At 50.0% G+C, this 15,451-nt stretch overlaps 1 protein-coding gene across 20 annotated transcripts in view; it reads right to left on the reverse strand.

Annotated features, from left to right (window-relative positions):
* Positions 1-356: 356 nt before the first annotated feature.
* The window catches only part of tenm2a (teneurin transmembrane protein 2a), a 252,539-nt gene continuing 237,444 nt past the window's right edge, over positions 357-15,451 (reverse strand). For all 20 annotated transcript variants that reach the window (XM_053880001.1, XM_053880007.1, XM_053879994.1 and 17 more), the window contains 17 exons: positions 14,884-15,133; positions 14,662-14,682; positions 14,367-14,596; positions 12,141-12,295; positions 11,785-11,886; positions 11,370-11,543; positions 9,837-10,480; positions 8,664-8,839; positions 6,155-6,390; positions 5,782-6,078; positions 5,048-5,605; positions 4,694-4,963; positions 4,205-4,615; positions 4,028-4,138; positions 3,701-3,968; positions 2,763-2,893; positions 357-2,696 (listed from right to left, as the gene is read on the reverse strand). In XM_053880001.1, the coding sequence (XP_053735976.1) occupies positions 1,959-2,696; positions 2,763-2,893; positions 3,701-3,968; positions 4,028-4,138; positions 4,205-4,615; positions 4,694-4,963; positions 5,048-5,605; positions 5,782-6,078; positions 6,155-6,390; positions 8,664-8,839; positions 9,837-10,480; positions 11,370-11,543; positions 11,785-11,886; positions 12,141-12,295; positions 14,367-14,596; positions 14,662-14,682; positions 14,884-15,133 (4,772 nt within the window). In that variant the 3' untranslated portion in view covers positions 357-1,958. The remainder of the gene's footprint in view (positions 2,697-2,762; positions 2,894-3,700; positions 3,969-4,027; positions 4,139-4,204; positions 4,616-4,693; positions 4,964-5,047; positions 5,606-5,781; positions 6,079-6,154; positions 6,391-8,663; positions 8,840-9,836; positions 10,481-11,369; positions 11,544-11,784; positions 11,887-12,140; positions 12,296-14,366; positions 14,597-14,661; positions 14,683-14,883; positions 15,134-15,451) is intronic.

The following is a 15,451-nucleotide window of genomic DNA, read 5'->3' on the forward strand; positions in this document are numbered from 1 at the left end:
GAGCACCATCTAGTGGCCTCTGAAAATTAGGACACTGTTTACTTGACCTTCATGATCCCTCACCTACCCATCACTACTTCCTACTATGAAGCTTCGCGAAACAGCGTCTGAGCTCAGCAGCTGGTGCTCTCAGTTAAAAATGGATGTGAGCTTTCATTGAATGGGTTGTCCTGACCTAAAGAGTGTGGGCTCTGAAAATGAAGACACCGTTTCACGAAGCCTTTGCCTCCATCACGACCTTCCGAGGACCACAGAACCCCCCCGGTGGCGGCAGGCGAACCTCCTTTTGTCACGGTGGTCTTGCTCTCAGACGACTTGCCTGTAAAAGTGAAAAAAGAAAAACTACGGCGCTGCTCAGTTGAAGTAAACAATTATGTTTTATTGATAAGGTTCTCAGAAGAGTCTCGTTTAAGTGAATGTATAAGAATCATTCGTTGATAATACTGATTTGGTACAATATGACATCCAGCACGAGTCTCTTCACAGTGAGAGGGATCCATTACTGCTACTGCTCTTGGAATCTAGGACAGAACACCTCTGCTTCCAAAACCAAAACCAAAGTCAAAAACAAGAAACTGGGGGTTGATATTGTAGATATGCAATATTAGAGTGCCACAAAAGAAAAACAAAACCAAAAAACCTCTAGAGTAGTAATACCAGCTAAAGATTCTGCACATTACAAGCCACTTCCTCTTAGAAATATAAAACTTGATATTCTGAACAATAGTCTACTGTGCTGCATAAAGGTAAGTCTATACACTGTACACTGAAATATATTTCGAAAAAACAGATTTCACAGTTTTAAAGACTTTATTTAAAGTATAAACTGTTTTAAAGACTTTCTTACATAAACGATTCTTTCGAGAGTGACTATTATTTGCCCCGGCAGCCGACTGAACTGAATACAAAAGCAAAAACTGCTTACATATTTTACAAAAGAAGATAAACTCATCCATCAAAGTTCGTCAAGAGGAGAACCGGCGACTCATTCATGATTGTCATATAGTACTAAGAATAAATAATTGAAGAAAAGAAAGGTTCAATAAATACCAACTCAGCATGTTGTCAGGACTCTTGTGAGCGTGGTGTTCTGTACAGAAGTGCCGTGGTGAAAGTCTCACAATTCTACTGCGACTGAAACGTACAAAACTACAGCATCTACAGGTCACGCAACATCCTGAAACTCTTGTGTAGTCTGACACATATGTAGCTGAATGATTCTTCTCCCCTGTTGGAAACTAAACCAGAACGTGAGATACCACTGTCCACAAGTAGAGCCATCGTTTATCACCTCTTTTTTTTTTTTTGGAAAAAGTTCCTCTTTAGTTCCATGACAGCACGTTCAAGGATGCCGTTTGTGTCGCTTGCTTTCGTGTGCAGCAGAGAACTGGACCGCAGTGGACAATGGGAGGCCTGAGACACGGGAGACAGCTTCGCGTAGTTTCGACCAACTGTCTTGCTGTTTATGATGATTGATTGATTTATTTTTTTTGTCTTTGTAATCGGAGTGTTGCGGCTGCACGGCTGGAGTGGCTTCATCTCCACTTTTTGGTCCCGTTGCCTTCACTGTTGCGGGAGAGACTGACCTTCACGTGGACATCGGCACAGCTCAACTGCGCTCTCGGACCCGGCCGCCTCTCGGACCCAAAAAATATGGGTGAAAATATCAATATCTTTTTTAAAAAGGGGAATCTTCTTATTCACTAAGCAACAGTTTTTGTTAAAGTTCTCTAGTGCTTTATCAGTTGTTCAAAGTTCTCCAAAAAAAAAGGTGGACTCGTCTTTTTTGCCAGTGGCAGTAAAACTGTTTTTCTCACTCTCTCAAAAGTCCCTGCAGCAATCCGCGACAAACCCCGCTCGTTGGTTGGTAAGAGGATTGGGGGTTTAGGACGCCGGGCAGGGGGGAAAACAGTGAGGTGGGGAGTGAGTCTGCCTTTCAGCTGGGTGCAGGAGGGCTGTTACCTCTTCCCCATTTCGTTCTGTCGGAGGAACTGGATGTTGTTGCTGCTGTCAGCCAGTTCGGGGTACTGCTCCACCGGCAGCACGTAGTAGCCGTCGTAGCCCTGCACGCGGCCGGCGGTGAGCAGCTGCTGTCTCTCCCCCTCCGTCCACAGGCGGCTGCCTCCCTTCCCGTCCCGAGCCCTCTGCTGCTCCTTGCTCCAGGCGCCGGTCAGCGCTCTCTGCCGGGCCAGCTCCAGCAGTCGGACCTTCTCCTCGTCCACCACGTCGACGGCCAGACCGTAGCGGACGCTGAGCACGAACGACGGCACGGCGAACTCCACCGTCACGCCTCGCCTCGACCGGCCGCTCACAGTCACGTTGATGCCGCTCTCCAGCGATTTGCGCCCGTTGCTGAGCCCGAGCGCCAGCAGGTCGCCGTCTGAAGAGCCCACTTTCACAAAATAGTGAAAGTCTTTCCCGTCCTGGGTGTAGTGGGTGCCCTCTAGGTACTGAGCGCCGTTCAGCACCAAGGCTACTTTGCGGCTGTCGTCGCTGGCTAAGGCTGACACGCCGGCTACAACTCGTCCTTCGGTTAGCGCCAACATGACTCCGCGGCCGACGATGGGCGTGTTGGTGCCGAACCAGTGGCCGGGCTTGTCCTTGCGCCGGCGCCGCTCCTTGTTGAGAAGGCGACCCTCGAGCGCCATGAAGGCCTGGTTGTGGCGCTCGGCCGCCTGCTGCACTCCCGTGATCAGCTGCAGAGAAACGAGTGAGACGTTAGCGACGCTGACGCCATCGGCGTCCGGATTCAACGGCGGTACCTGTCCGTTCTCGCAGTGCTGGGTGGCTTGAAGCTCGTACGGCGGATCCACGAAGTAGAGCGAGTGTCGAGGGAATCCGGGGATTATGTTGCTGAGCTGGAAGCCAAACATCACCAGCCAACTCTTCACATCTGCAGCAGCAGAAAGAGGAAGTTCAGTACGGCTGCACACGCGGATCGGTGTTTGCGTTTTGTCATTGTTCCTCCACCACTCGTCCGTGAGTCGGGGAAGAAGCAGCTCATGAGGAAGTTCAAGACGTGGCAGAGAAGTTGGTGGACAACTACTCATTTAAAACTGGAATATTGAATATGCTTTGTCCATAATCTGTCAATAAAGTATTATAATTCATTTATGATCATTGAATGTTGAATTTTATATTTTATTTCCACATGAAATGGCATTTCTCATTTAATGCATTATAAATATCCAGATTTATTGCATTTTATTTATTTTTTATTTAATATTTGATATTACTATGTTTTTTGGAATTTCAGGATAACACAGAAAAATTCATCAATATATAAAAATAATTATCAATTTTCTGCCTTTAATATTCAAATATGCACTTTGTGTGGAAACAAAAAATGCTGATGACAATATTATTAATAAAATAATAATTAAAAAGAAAAATGACAAACCTCCTCCTGGATTTTTTTCCCCTTTTTCTTTTTGAAAAACATCTTCATATTCAAAGCAACCACACCAAGACAGAGGGAATTATCATTTTCCCAGGAGTTATTAAATCCTATGTGGCCAAACATCGCATTTGTTGCATCACTAGCACCATTAGTTTGCTGTAATATTTTAGCTTGTTTTCACTTGCTGCGATCAGATGTGTCAAATATGACACAGTGAAACTGATTCAGAAGGACGAATAACTTCAATATGATTGAATGGTTGGGGATTTAAAAGGGTTAACTGCTGCCTTCATGATCTACCTGTGACATAATTCTTGACGTCCAGCATGTCGCTCAGGGGGTTGTTGTTCTTGAACATGTACAGATTAAAGGGCGCTGGGTCCTTCCCAATCTTGGGCCAGATGGTGTAGTCAGGCGAGGTCCAGCGGCCGGCCAGCACGTCGTAGTCCCTTTGAGTGAAGTGCACCAGCTTGGTTAGCGGGTCATAGAGGCCGCCGTGGAAGCCCACCACCAGCTGGAACTCCGGGTTGGAGTCCAGGTAAACCTCTCCGTAGGCGGTGTACTGCACCTGAGGGAGGGAAGGTGTCTTAGTCGCGGCTTCATCACAGTCACAGCGGCGCTTCTTACTTGTTTGATCATTTGCCCGTTGCTGCTGAAGACAGCCAGGGGTGTCCCGGTGTTGTCGGACGCAATGTAGTATTCCTCTCCACTGCTCACCTCCATGGCAAATAGATGGCCCTGAGAGTGAAATACAGCATGTCAGGCTTGTTCCCTTGAAAGGCTCAGGCTCCATAGGTGGCACACCTGCAGGTCGTAATAGAGGGAGGAGATCTCTGAGCTGGAGTGGTTGAAGATGTGTGTGACCCTCGCTGGGTGGTTGAGGTCGGCGTAGAAGAACTGCAGGTGCTGTCCCATGCTGTTCTTCGATGAGACGCGGCGGCCCAGCCCGTCGTAGTGATACACCACGCTCCAACTGTTGGGGCCACGGTTGTAGGCCCTCAGCAGCTGCCCTTTGGAGTTGTAGTCAAAGATGTCCGACCCACGCTGGCTGAGGTATCCGTCCTCGTCCACACGGTACTGAACGTCTCCCAGGCGGGTGATGCGGTCTCGCAGGTCGTAGCGGAGGGGCAGGATTCGGGCGCTGTTCCCCGGGTTCAAGAGGTGAAGGTTACCGTTCAGGTCGTAGCTGTAACGCCAGGTGGACCAGTCGTTCACCTGGAGAGGAACCAAAGAGAATCAGAACCAGGAGACAGGTGACGGAATCATTGCGGAAGCAGCCGCTCCGATATTCACCTTGACTCCGGTGAGCTGGCCATCTCCATCATAATCATAGCGGTACTGAGTGGTGTTGGCGTAAGGCCCGATTTTCAGCTCTCGCTTCACCACCCGCCCCATGCTGTCGTACTGCACTGTCATCCAGTACATAAGTGAGCGGAAAATCTCGTACTGGACCTCCTTGATCCGACCGTGGGTGTCGAAATGCTTGGTCAGCGTCATCACAGCCGTGGTGATGATCTGATTGATGTCATAATAAATGACCCCAAACTTCCCAAAGTGCTCCACCTGTGGGAGGGGGAGAGAGGCGTGGAGCGGGGGGTGAGATAATAAAAAGGCAGGAGGACACTTAAGGCAGAGAAATGGTTTCACCTTCCCGGAGATCTCGTCGTATCTGTAGAGGTCCACGGGCAGCGGCGTCTCGCTGATGACGGGTTTCATGCTGGCGATGCGGAAGCTGTTGTCGTGGTAGGTGTAGTCGAACCGTGCGTTGACCATCCCCTCCTCGCTGAAGCGGTAAATCTGCTTGTCGATGAGCGGCCCCATTTTCCGATACCGTATGGTGCAAGAGAACCCCCCGCTTTGCAGGTTCACCATCTTCAGAACTCCCGCCGTCTCGTCGTAGCCGAACGTGACCACAGTGCTGTCGTACACGATCTCAGACAACTTGGCGAGCTTGCCATACTTGTAGAGGACTCGCCGGCCGGTGCCCAGGAAGTGCGTGGCCTGCGGGCGGCCGTCCTCGCTGAAGTCGTGGATGATGGAGGCGTTGCTCTCGGGCGGATTGTAGGTGTTGCGGATGTAGCCCACGGACACGTGGGTGAACATGGTGTGTCGGGCCACGCTGGGCATGGTGACGGCCGTGACCCGGCCCGAGGCGTCGAACTCAAACACGTACTGCCTTTGGCTCTGCAGGAGCAGCACCATGGACTGAGGAGAGAAGGAATTGTTTAATATTCGCACGAGCACCAAGCAGAGAGAGGAGGTGATGCATTGGTTTAATCAGCGCCGCAGTGAAATATGGATTTCTTTAAGTCATGCTGTGGAGGTCTCCACTGGAAGTGTAGCATGAGTGACGGTGCCAGGCAGAGAGGAGGCGGCGTTACCTTATCCAGGTAGCTGTAGCTCCACACCTTGCCGTCCACAAAGGATCGAGACAGTATCCTGCCCTGGGAATCAAACTCCGTCCTCTCACTCATGCTCCCCCTCTGCAGACCCACCAACTGTCCCGTGGAGGAATAGGAGACGTTGACGACGGCCAGGCTGCTGCTGGGCAGCCACATCGCCGGGCGGCCCTGGGCGTCGTACATGATGCGCAGCGTGAACTTCCTGTGATCGTCGTAAATCTTCTCCGTGCGCGTGTTGCGGTCGAAGTCGATGGAAAGCAGGTTGCGTCCATGAGCCTGGAGGAAAACACAGAGGCTCAGTGACAATCTGGATGAAGCTGTTCAAGTGGTGGCTCAGACGTAACCGACGCACCCGCAGCTTCCTGCCAAACACCGTCACTTTGCCCTTGGTCTGCTCCTTACGCAGCCGCCACTCGATGGAGTTCAAGCCGTTGTCGGTCGGCAAAGTGATGTTTCTGCGGCCGATGGTGGGGCTGACGGAACCGGCCAGGATGTGCGGCTCGGTGTGGAAGCTGATGCCCATCCCGTTGGCGTACATCACTCTCAGGGTCCCGTTGTTGCACAGCTGGTAGCTGTTTCGCACTTGATCTGTCACGAAACAAAAGCAAACACATTTTGAAGGTCGAACACTCGTCACTGACTCATCCACAAAGTTTTCATTCACTGGCCAGCACGTTCACAGCCTCACGTGACCCCAAGCCTTCATTTCAAAGCCATTTTCTGCTAAAACAGTGTTCTCTATTGTGGCATGATGATACTTGGCTGCATCAAACTGGTGGCACAAAACTTGCACACAGACAAAACAGAATAAAAGTCACCAAGGAGAACGTGAAATACCTCTTCAGAGTCTGTTTTTATATATAATGGGTTTAATATGTCACTGTTTTAATCATTTTTAGTCAACTTTCACTTATTAACAAGAAAATGAATTAAAAAAATCAGTGAAAAAATCTAAACAAAAGTACACTAGACATTTTAAACTAAAAGAACAATGTATAATGTTTTTTAGGGTTTTATCTGTTTTGATACTTTTGTCACTAGATGTTGCTTGTGTTAGCAGCTAGTCAGCTACAAGCATTAGCAGTGTCATGTTTATATAAGTTTCCTTACTTTGCCTAGTGATGGTCGACGAGGTTTCATGAAACAGCGTCTTGATGTTTGGAGGCCACCAGATGGTGCTGCAAAATGTTTGGACTTGGAAGAACGGATTCAGTGAAGCCTAAATTGTTCTCTGATGGCCTCTGAAGATCAGCACACAGTTTCATGGAACCTGCGACTCTGTTTCATGAAGCCTCATCTACCCATCACTACTTTTCACTATGTCTGACAGGACACTTCTTTACAACCTATTTCCTAGAAAGAAATATTGTCAAAACATTTGACAGATGAAATTGCTTCAGTCAAATGCTAATGCTAATTCTGTGCACTGGTTTCCTCCCACAGTCCAAAAACATGCTGAGGCCGATTGATTGCTATAACAATAATAGTGATAGCTCATGACTCCAGTCTTGACCTGTTCACCCCAGCCTCTCGCCCCAAGTCGCTCCTTAGTTCCAGTGACGTTTTCGAACCCACACCACCGCTGAATGCAACTGTACATGACGTCTTCTCCCCAGTCGTTCAGGAGGCCACAGGCTGGCCTCAGTGAGCGTCAGATCACCCTGCAGAAATATCTAGGAGTGACCCGCTGGCAACTGCTCTGAATGAACGCTGTCATCTCTTAACAATTGGCCCATCTCGCCACTTTAATAAATCAATCTGCGACCCACAAATGGAAGCGGATAAGCTGCTTCTGAGCGCCGCGACGAACCCCCCCCTCTGTCTGGAAACAGGCGCGTATTAATCACCAGTCAGATGAGGCTGTTTCCCGCTCGGAGACGCGGGCGGGAGCGGATGTTTCGGATGGACCAGAGGTGAGGGGATCAGGCGGCGTCTCCTGCCGAAGCCCCTCCGTAAATGACAGTAATCCATGAGGCCAATTTGTAATAAAGCTGCCGGCACATTTGAACAACGCCTCCGACAGACGAGCCAAGCGTCTTCCATTGACTTGGCAGCAACAGCCTTCAGATAAATCTTCCGCGCTCGCTCTGTCTGAACAAGCTCGTAATAAAACCAAAGCGAGTGAGAAAGAAAGGCAGAGAGAAATGAGACCTTGAGGGCCGAGGAGAATTCACTGTGCGGGAGTTAATGAAGAGAGCGGAGGAGAGGGAGGCGGCTAAGTGAGTATGTCAGCAGAGAGCTGTCCTGAATCCCACACAGTGAGAGGGACATCTTCGATGACTTACAGCGCCGTCAACAACTTTCTCCTCGTCCTGCCACCCAGCAGGTGGATGGCTCGACACATCTCACTCCCCGCGCAGGACTCACAGCCCCCGCTTGTGCTGGAGCTGGTGCCACTTCCTCCGGTCGGAGGAGGAGAGAGAGACAATGACTCTCCACCCTTCTCCTCTCTAAACAGACCAAATAAGCTCAGGGATCATGGGAACCAGTCGTCGGCTCTATTTGTATGGCGCCGTTCGTGTGTGTCTGAGGACGCAGCTTGAGGGATGAGGAGGATTCACTCGGCACGAGTTAATGAATTTCACCGTGGCGATATTCAAAAGCAGGATAATCCCAGCTGGGATTAAACAAGTATATATTGGTAATTCAACTCAATGAGAGGAGGAGAGAGAAGAGGTCCGAAGTGGGTAGAGAAGGAAAGTAATCTCCGGGAGCGCCAACATAACCGAGAGAAAATGACAAGCCTTTCAATTAGAGTTGGCAGACGGCGGCACGCTGAGCTCCGCAGGGGGCGCAAGTGTTCTGGAATATTAAGATGAAGGGATGAGAAAGGCCCGACCGCTCAGGCACGTGCCGCAGACCTTGCACCACGGTGTAGGAGGCTTCCACCGACGACAGGTTGGTGATGACCGTCACGTCGTCGTCTCGGCTGGAGCTCTCGATGTCGATGTTGATGGAGCGCTCGATCTCGCGGTGGAGGCTGGTCACCATCCCCGTCGGGTACGTGACGTTGGTGAGGCGGCCCTCGCTGTCATACCTGGAGAGAGAAAGAGAGAGAGAGGAAACCCTTTAGGGTGAGAGGCTCTCCAGGAATGGTGTGTGAGGGGCTCAGGCAGGGTCAAGCATCGGTCTATAGGAAGGTAAACCTGTTGATGCTGCTCAGGACTGGAAGGAAGATTTTAGCGACAGTCAGGGAACAGGCCGCTCTTCCACCCAGTTTGGATGGTGACGACCGAGCCCACTAGGTGGCACTCTCTGCCCTTTACTCTTTAGCAACTCCTTCCACAAAACCTCACATCATTTTCAAACTCGCAGCCCAACGAGCTCTTCACTATTTATCCGTCCAAGTTATTACTCTTGTATTTTTCATGTTGGAAATGTGGACTTTTTACTTAGAGGAACGTAGTTTTATGTGTCACCACCTCTTCCCAACTTTGTGCTGTACAAAACCGACCAAACCCACAAAACTCTGCAGGTAATAACATCAGTCTCAGTGGTGACTGAAGCCGCATTTCATCAGTCAATAAATGCTGCCACTGCTTTTTGGTTGAACACAAGTGGTCACCATTTCTCAGACCTCCTTCACTTGGGAATCCCCTCCTGCTTAGGATATAAATAATTCATGAAATGTTTTTTTTCACCCATAAAAGTCTTTTAAAATGCCACTTATTTTAGTTGTATTCCATTAAAATTAGATTTTTTTGCTGCCATTTATTCCAGCTACGTTCCCACCTTCAGTGCTTGAATTGAATTGAACAACTTTAGTAAATGACTTCTGGTATGAGTGAGTTTCTCTAACAAAGGTTGAGGAATCAATCTCAATCTTTGGTGAAAGTGTTTTACTTTTTTCATATTTATTACAGCTATCTTTTAAAAATGTTATTTTCATTTTGAAATCAGAAAGATATGTTTGTATTTAGCCTCATGTAAAACAGTAGTTTTTCCAGGAGGCATGCAGTTCCTAAAGTGGACGCTTGGGGGCAGCAGTACACTTCAGCTGACTGAGGAGAATGTGAAGCGCGTCACCGACTCACCGGTAGAAGGTCGTCCATCCCGTCTCATCCGCTTTGGTTGCCAGAAGGCCTGTGTTGCCACTGTAGCCCATCAGCGCCACCTCCTGCCCCATGGCAGACACACTCCGAAGCCCGCCAGTCGGGTCCAGTCCCAGGGTCACCACTTGGTTCTCCGGCAGGAGCACCAGCCTGAGGAGGCCAGCCCCGCCTCCCTGGCCCATACCGTCCCTCCTCACTTTCACCGTGTTGTTGCAGTTGTCCACCAGACTGGTCAGCTCGCCGTCGGGGCCGTAGGTGAAGTTGAAAAGCGGCTCTCCGGTCACCAGGCTGACCGTCTGGATATGCTGGCCCTCGCCGTTGAAGACGTACAGCTCCTGCTCCCGCGGGGACGCCACTTCGTACTGGGCCCCGCCGGAGCCGGCCAAACCCACGTTGGAGACGGCAGGACCGGGTCGGTTGGCCCGCACTGCGCGGATGCGGATATTGTTCAGGTCTGCGATGAAAAGCGTTCCATCGGGGGACACTGCCAAGGAGGTGGGGGAGTTCAAGCCGGCGTCCGGGGCGTAGCCGTCGTCGCCATAGAAGCAGTTGCAGTTGACGTCATTCTTGCAGTCACAGTCGGAGGCGGCGCCAGCGAGCAGGGAGATCTCCCCGTTGGTGCTGACCTGCGGGGAACACCCAGCACCACAGGTGAGTCGGTCTTTATTTACAAAACAGTCCTTCCTCCTTCGACAAGAGGGTGAAACGTTCATATTCAGCGGGCATCTCCTTAATGGATGCAGCTGTCAGGCGAGGCCCTGAACTCCACTGCCGCTCCGAAGGCCACCGTCAGCACAATGGTCAGCACTCTAGTTCTTGCTTTTGACTTTTCTCACACTGAGTCAAGAACACCAGCCAAGCCCTTTGTTCTGCCAACATTTGTTGCAAACAGCTTAGACGAGGCGGCGAGGGATTTCCATGACGACAAGGGTCGGAGGTCAGTTTGTCCGTCCTTGTGTCTAAACCCCAGCACAAAAAATGTGCAAGGAAAGTGAAGTAAGGAAGTCGGCGTGTTACATTTGAACTTTGGAAAAAAACAAACCAGCCATCTTTACACTCAGCGCCTTGCTCCTCCTCGGGTCACAGGACAAGCACGAGGTCAACAACAACAGTTAAAAATGAACAGATGCATTTTCCACTCAAGTCAGACTGACAGAATTAGTGTTGTCAGTCACATGTCAAGGCTTTTATTTGAACTGAGAGAAACAGAAATAAATTGCACCAAATCTCTTCATATCACTGACATTACATCAGTCTTTTCAACTATTTCACTGTTTGGAAGTTAACTTGATGCAAGAACATCCCAATTTAGACTTTCTTTTTAGCATCATTACCTGAAATTGTCTTGTAATTTGAACATTTTGCCTCCTCATTTTATCGAAATGAGATGTTTGCGTAAGACATTTTCACGGTTTGTCTTTACTTTCACTTTCATTTTTGCCCCCTCATCTTAACGGCTGTAACTTTCAGCGTCTGCATGCGTGTCAGGAGCAGTTGGAAGTGTCGGCCACCTACCTGTCTCACTCTGTTGATCTTTTTCTCGTCGGTCTCTGCGATGTAGAGGACGCCGGTGTGCGAGAGCGCGATGGCGGTGGCGCTCTCCAGCGCGGCGTGGATGGCCAGTTTGCTGAGGCTGTAGTCGATCCCCGGCACCTGGCAGTGCATCGGCCGACCCGCTATGATGCTCACCTGCAGAGGGACGCAACCTGCTTCAAACCGCGGGCCCCTACCATCCGCACCCAAACACGCTGGACTCTGAAAACTTTTAATAGCGACAGTCCAGAGACCAGCTGACCGTTCGCCAGGCTGATTAATCAAACGGGTCACTGCTGGAACTTCGGCGCTAAAAACTTTAAATTGGCTGTAGGAAGTCTAATTGGGACCAAATCCTGGCAGAACCTTGCAGTGGGTGCACACTCGGAGGACCAACCTGATGGTTCTCAGTGATGCGCAGGATGACGTTGTTCTCCAGCACGTAGAGAGAGTTGTCCATGGGGTTCACCGCCAAGTCTGTGGGCCACTCCAGCCGGACCTGCCACTCACACAACAGCTTCCATTATGAACGCGGACGGAGGCCGTTTGACAGCGCGCCAGGGCTCCACTCAGTTCCCGCCTCCGATCTTTCAGCGGCCGCGGGCCAGTTGCGATCCATTCAGTTATCCACGGGCTGGTTCATCCCGCCCTAAATCACTACATCCCTGACCCTGCCTGGCGGCCGTCCACACAATTGTCATAGCTCAGCACTCAGGGAGCAGTCGGAGCCTTCATCCATCAGGCAAGTCTCACCTGGCTGACGTCCATGCTGGTGTCGCAGCTCAGAGGACGCACGGCCGTCAGGTCGTTGGCCCCCAGCAGAGTGGAGATAATGCCGTTCTGGTCAACCTTTCGGATCATGGTGGCATCCACGAAGTACATCAGCCCGTTTTTATCCACTGCGATACCTGTCAAAGCGGAGATGAAATCCATGAGTGACGACTCATAACTCATAAGAATCCCAGCATCCCGTCGACATTCCGAGTCAATTAAAGTGCTCTCCTTCCGCCTGCACCAAGTGATAGCAGCCCTGACAGATGAATTGCTCAATGTTTCATCGACCGGCAGGAGCAGAGTGATGGAGCGGGCGTGATCTGTTGGAGAAGTGTTAGTTTTGGTGAGTCATTGGGGTGTACAGCTGAGCCGATGCCGCTCCCCGAGGACGGCTGCAGCCTGGAAGGAGTTTCGCAGTCGAGACAAAAAGTGTCACTTGACATCACCCGCTCCACTTTTTATTTCGCTCGCTGTCGGAGCGTCTTATCTCCCTGCCAGTCTTTCATTCATCAGTAGCAACAACTAACAAGTGTTGCGACAGGTGCGTTCGTTGGGCCTGAAAAGACAATAACAAAAACGACAACAATGGAAGACAGAGAAGCGGAAAAAACGTCAGAAAGATTAGGAGATAAATTAATAAACTCCTTGAGCAGCCTGTTGGAAAGGATTACAACAAGATGGTTTCCTTTTGTTAGTTTCCATCTCTTGAGTGGGTGAGCCCAGCGGGGGGCTTCCATCAGTCACCCCAGCTATAGCGTCGCAGGAGTCCCAGTTTTCTCCACCCAGTTCTAGACACAGTCGGAGTTAGAAACCAGTGATGGCGCAGAGAACAGTTGTTGCTTCAGCTACTGGAGAGGCCGAGCAAAAACGCAACACAGCCTCACTCCCAATGTGTCACAGAGTGACGCTGAAGGCAGCCTTCGCGTCACATGTTGACTTATTGGGCCTTCATTGACGCTCATATTCCTCATATACTGTGTGTAATGCAAAAGAAAGAAGGAGCTGGGGGGTTGGCCATGGGCTGCTGCTCCTCACACTATGTATACTTCTATGTGTATATACATACATATGTATCAACTGAAATCAAAACTGAAGTAGCGGTCACCTCCCACAGAAGGCTGCCTTCATCGTCAACACAAAAGTACACTGAGAATGGGTCAAGCACAGCATCAGCGAGTGGACGGAAGATAGCGGCAAACCATGCCATGACCAGACCTATTCAACGCAGAAAAATGTTATTTTGAAAACGGACATTCACTCTGTATAGATGGCGCTATGTGCCACTTCCGTTGTCAAAATGCAGACACACATTTTTTTTGATGCCGTCGACTGTTGAAGGCAATGTTTAGTGCTCAAGACAGAGTTACTGCACCACAGGCATAAGGCATGACAGCCAATGCAAACCTTCATTACATACACTGGAAGATGACTTTAAAGACTTTACAGAGGTAATATCTATGTAAAATCTATCAGACATCACAGAAATAAAGGTCACATTTCATGTGTTGCACTACAGGTTTAGAGTGGAAAAAACATGGTCAAGTGTCATCCAAAGTAACGGACAGGGAGGAGGCAAAGAGGAGAGTGCAGGCACGGTGGAACAGGCTGGGAAGGTCGATTGTTTTGGACATGTGGAGAGTCAGTGCTGGATAAAGACTGTTGAAGGTGAAGTCCTATGAGGTCCGTGGATGCGATGATCGTACACATGAAGAGGACCAGTGAGACCAGTGAGACCATCCTGACAGACTCAGGGAGACTGGGGGGGCTGCCTCGCTGAAAGTTTCTCCAACCGCCGGCCTTCTCAGGCGCAGCCTGGCATGATGCATATATGTTCGGCTCACGGGGAAATGTGACAATGAGACATCCTTGACAGTTTGGTGTCACAGTGATCCAATAATACACAAGGAAAAAAAGATTGAATTAATTTGTTTGACATTAACCTGATTCACAGCACTGTCCTGCTTTCCTTCCTCGCTGGGTACGGTTTGAATCAAAAGCCCTTCTGATGAAGAGAAATTAACACGTATTGTGCTGTGAATTGCTGAACTGTGCCTCTCAGACAAGGACAAATAATGGAAGCCATTAGCCGTAGTTATCTTCATTCATCATCTGATTGCACAAAGAAGTGAAGAGATATGTGGAAATAGAGACGAGAGCGTCCGTAATGGTGAAGGCAGCGAGGCGCTCGCTTGGTAAGTGACTCACCTTTGGGGCTCATGAGCGTAGCTTCGGTGGCTTTGCCGCCGTCGCCGCAGCGCTCATCAAAGGGCAGACACTGCTCTCCAGTCCCGGCCACAACCTCGGCATTGTCTGAGAGCAGCCGCCCGCCTGTGAGGGAGCGGACGCGGTAGATGCGTCTGGAATTGGTGTCTGAGATGAACAATGCGCCTGACACCGGGTCCACGGCCAGGAAGTACTTATGGGTGGGGTTGTTACTGCCAAGAAAAGATCCTCTCATGAGTTTCATCCACGTTTCATCGGGAGTTTCTCAAACACTCACCTGTGTCGGAAATCTTTGTTCCTGGGAAGAGAGCGACAAGACGCATGTTAATGTGTGAAGCAGATCGTGAGAAACCTTTGGCTGCCTGGGGTGTAAATATAAAAACACCCAGTCGAAATTTTGTAGCATTTACTCCACATTAATTGGCACCTTTTAATTTAGCAGCATATGTTCATTTTTCACTTCGCGCCTGCAGCAGATGAACTCGTGAATTCTTCTCACCTTAGCTCCAGGATGCCAGTGGTATTCATCGATGGGAAAACTCTCCGGACGAAGTTGAGGTCGCCGACGTAAAGGCTGCCGTCAGTTCCCATGGCCAAGGCCACGGGCGCCAACAGCTTGTTGCCGTCGGCGAGGCCGTTGCAGCTGGGGCAGGAAATACTGCGTCGGCGCCCGTTTCCCATGACGCTGGTGACAACTGGAGGTTGCGTTGTCACAAAGATGTTTTCCCCGCTTCCCTTGTGAAGAATGCCTGAGAAAACAGATCATTTTTAAACTCAGTAGCAAGCGGCTAGTGTTTCAGTACCAGTTTCTTCCCTACGCGTTTATAGAGTTTGCTTGTGCGGCTGTGTCTAATGTGACAAGTGAAGGGCTCAAACCAGGTGAGACAGTTCAGTTTCTTCCTGTGAAAATCTGCACTGACAGGTCAAAAGGCACCTGGCTTCTCCGCCGCAGGAAGCACGGCGTGTTCTCTGGGGTAGTCACTCGCTGTCACATGGGCAAGTGCGAACCTGCTGCACGTGAGGAAATCGCTCGCCGTCGTAAATAAGTCATGAGGTGTGCTTCCGTA

Source organism: Synchiropus splendidus, chromosome 11 (genome assembly GCF_027744825.2).
Source record: "Synchiropus splendidus isolate RoL2022-P1 chromosome 11, RoL_Sspl_1.0, whole genome shotgun sequence".
Classification (NCBI taxonomy): domain Eukaryota; kingdom Metazoa; phylum Chordata; class Actinopteri; order Syngnathiformes; family Callionymidae; genus Synchiropus; species Synchiropus splendidus.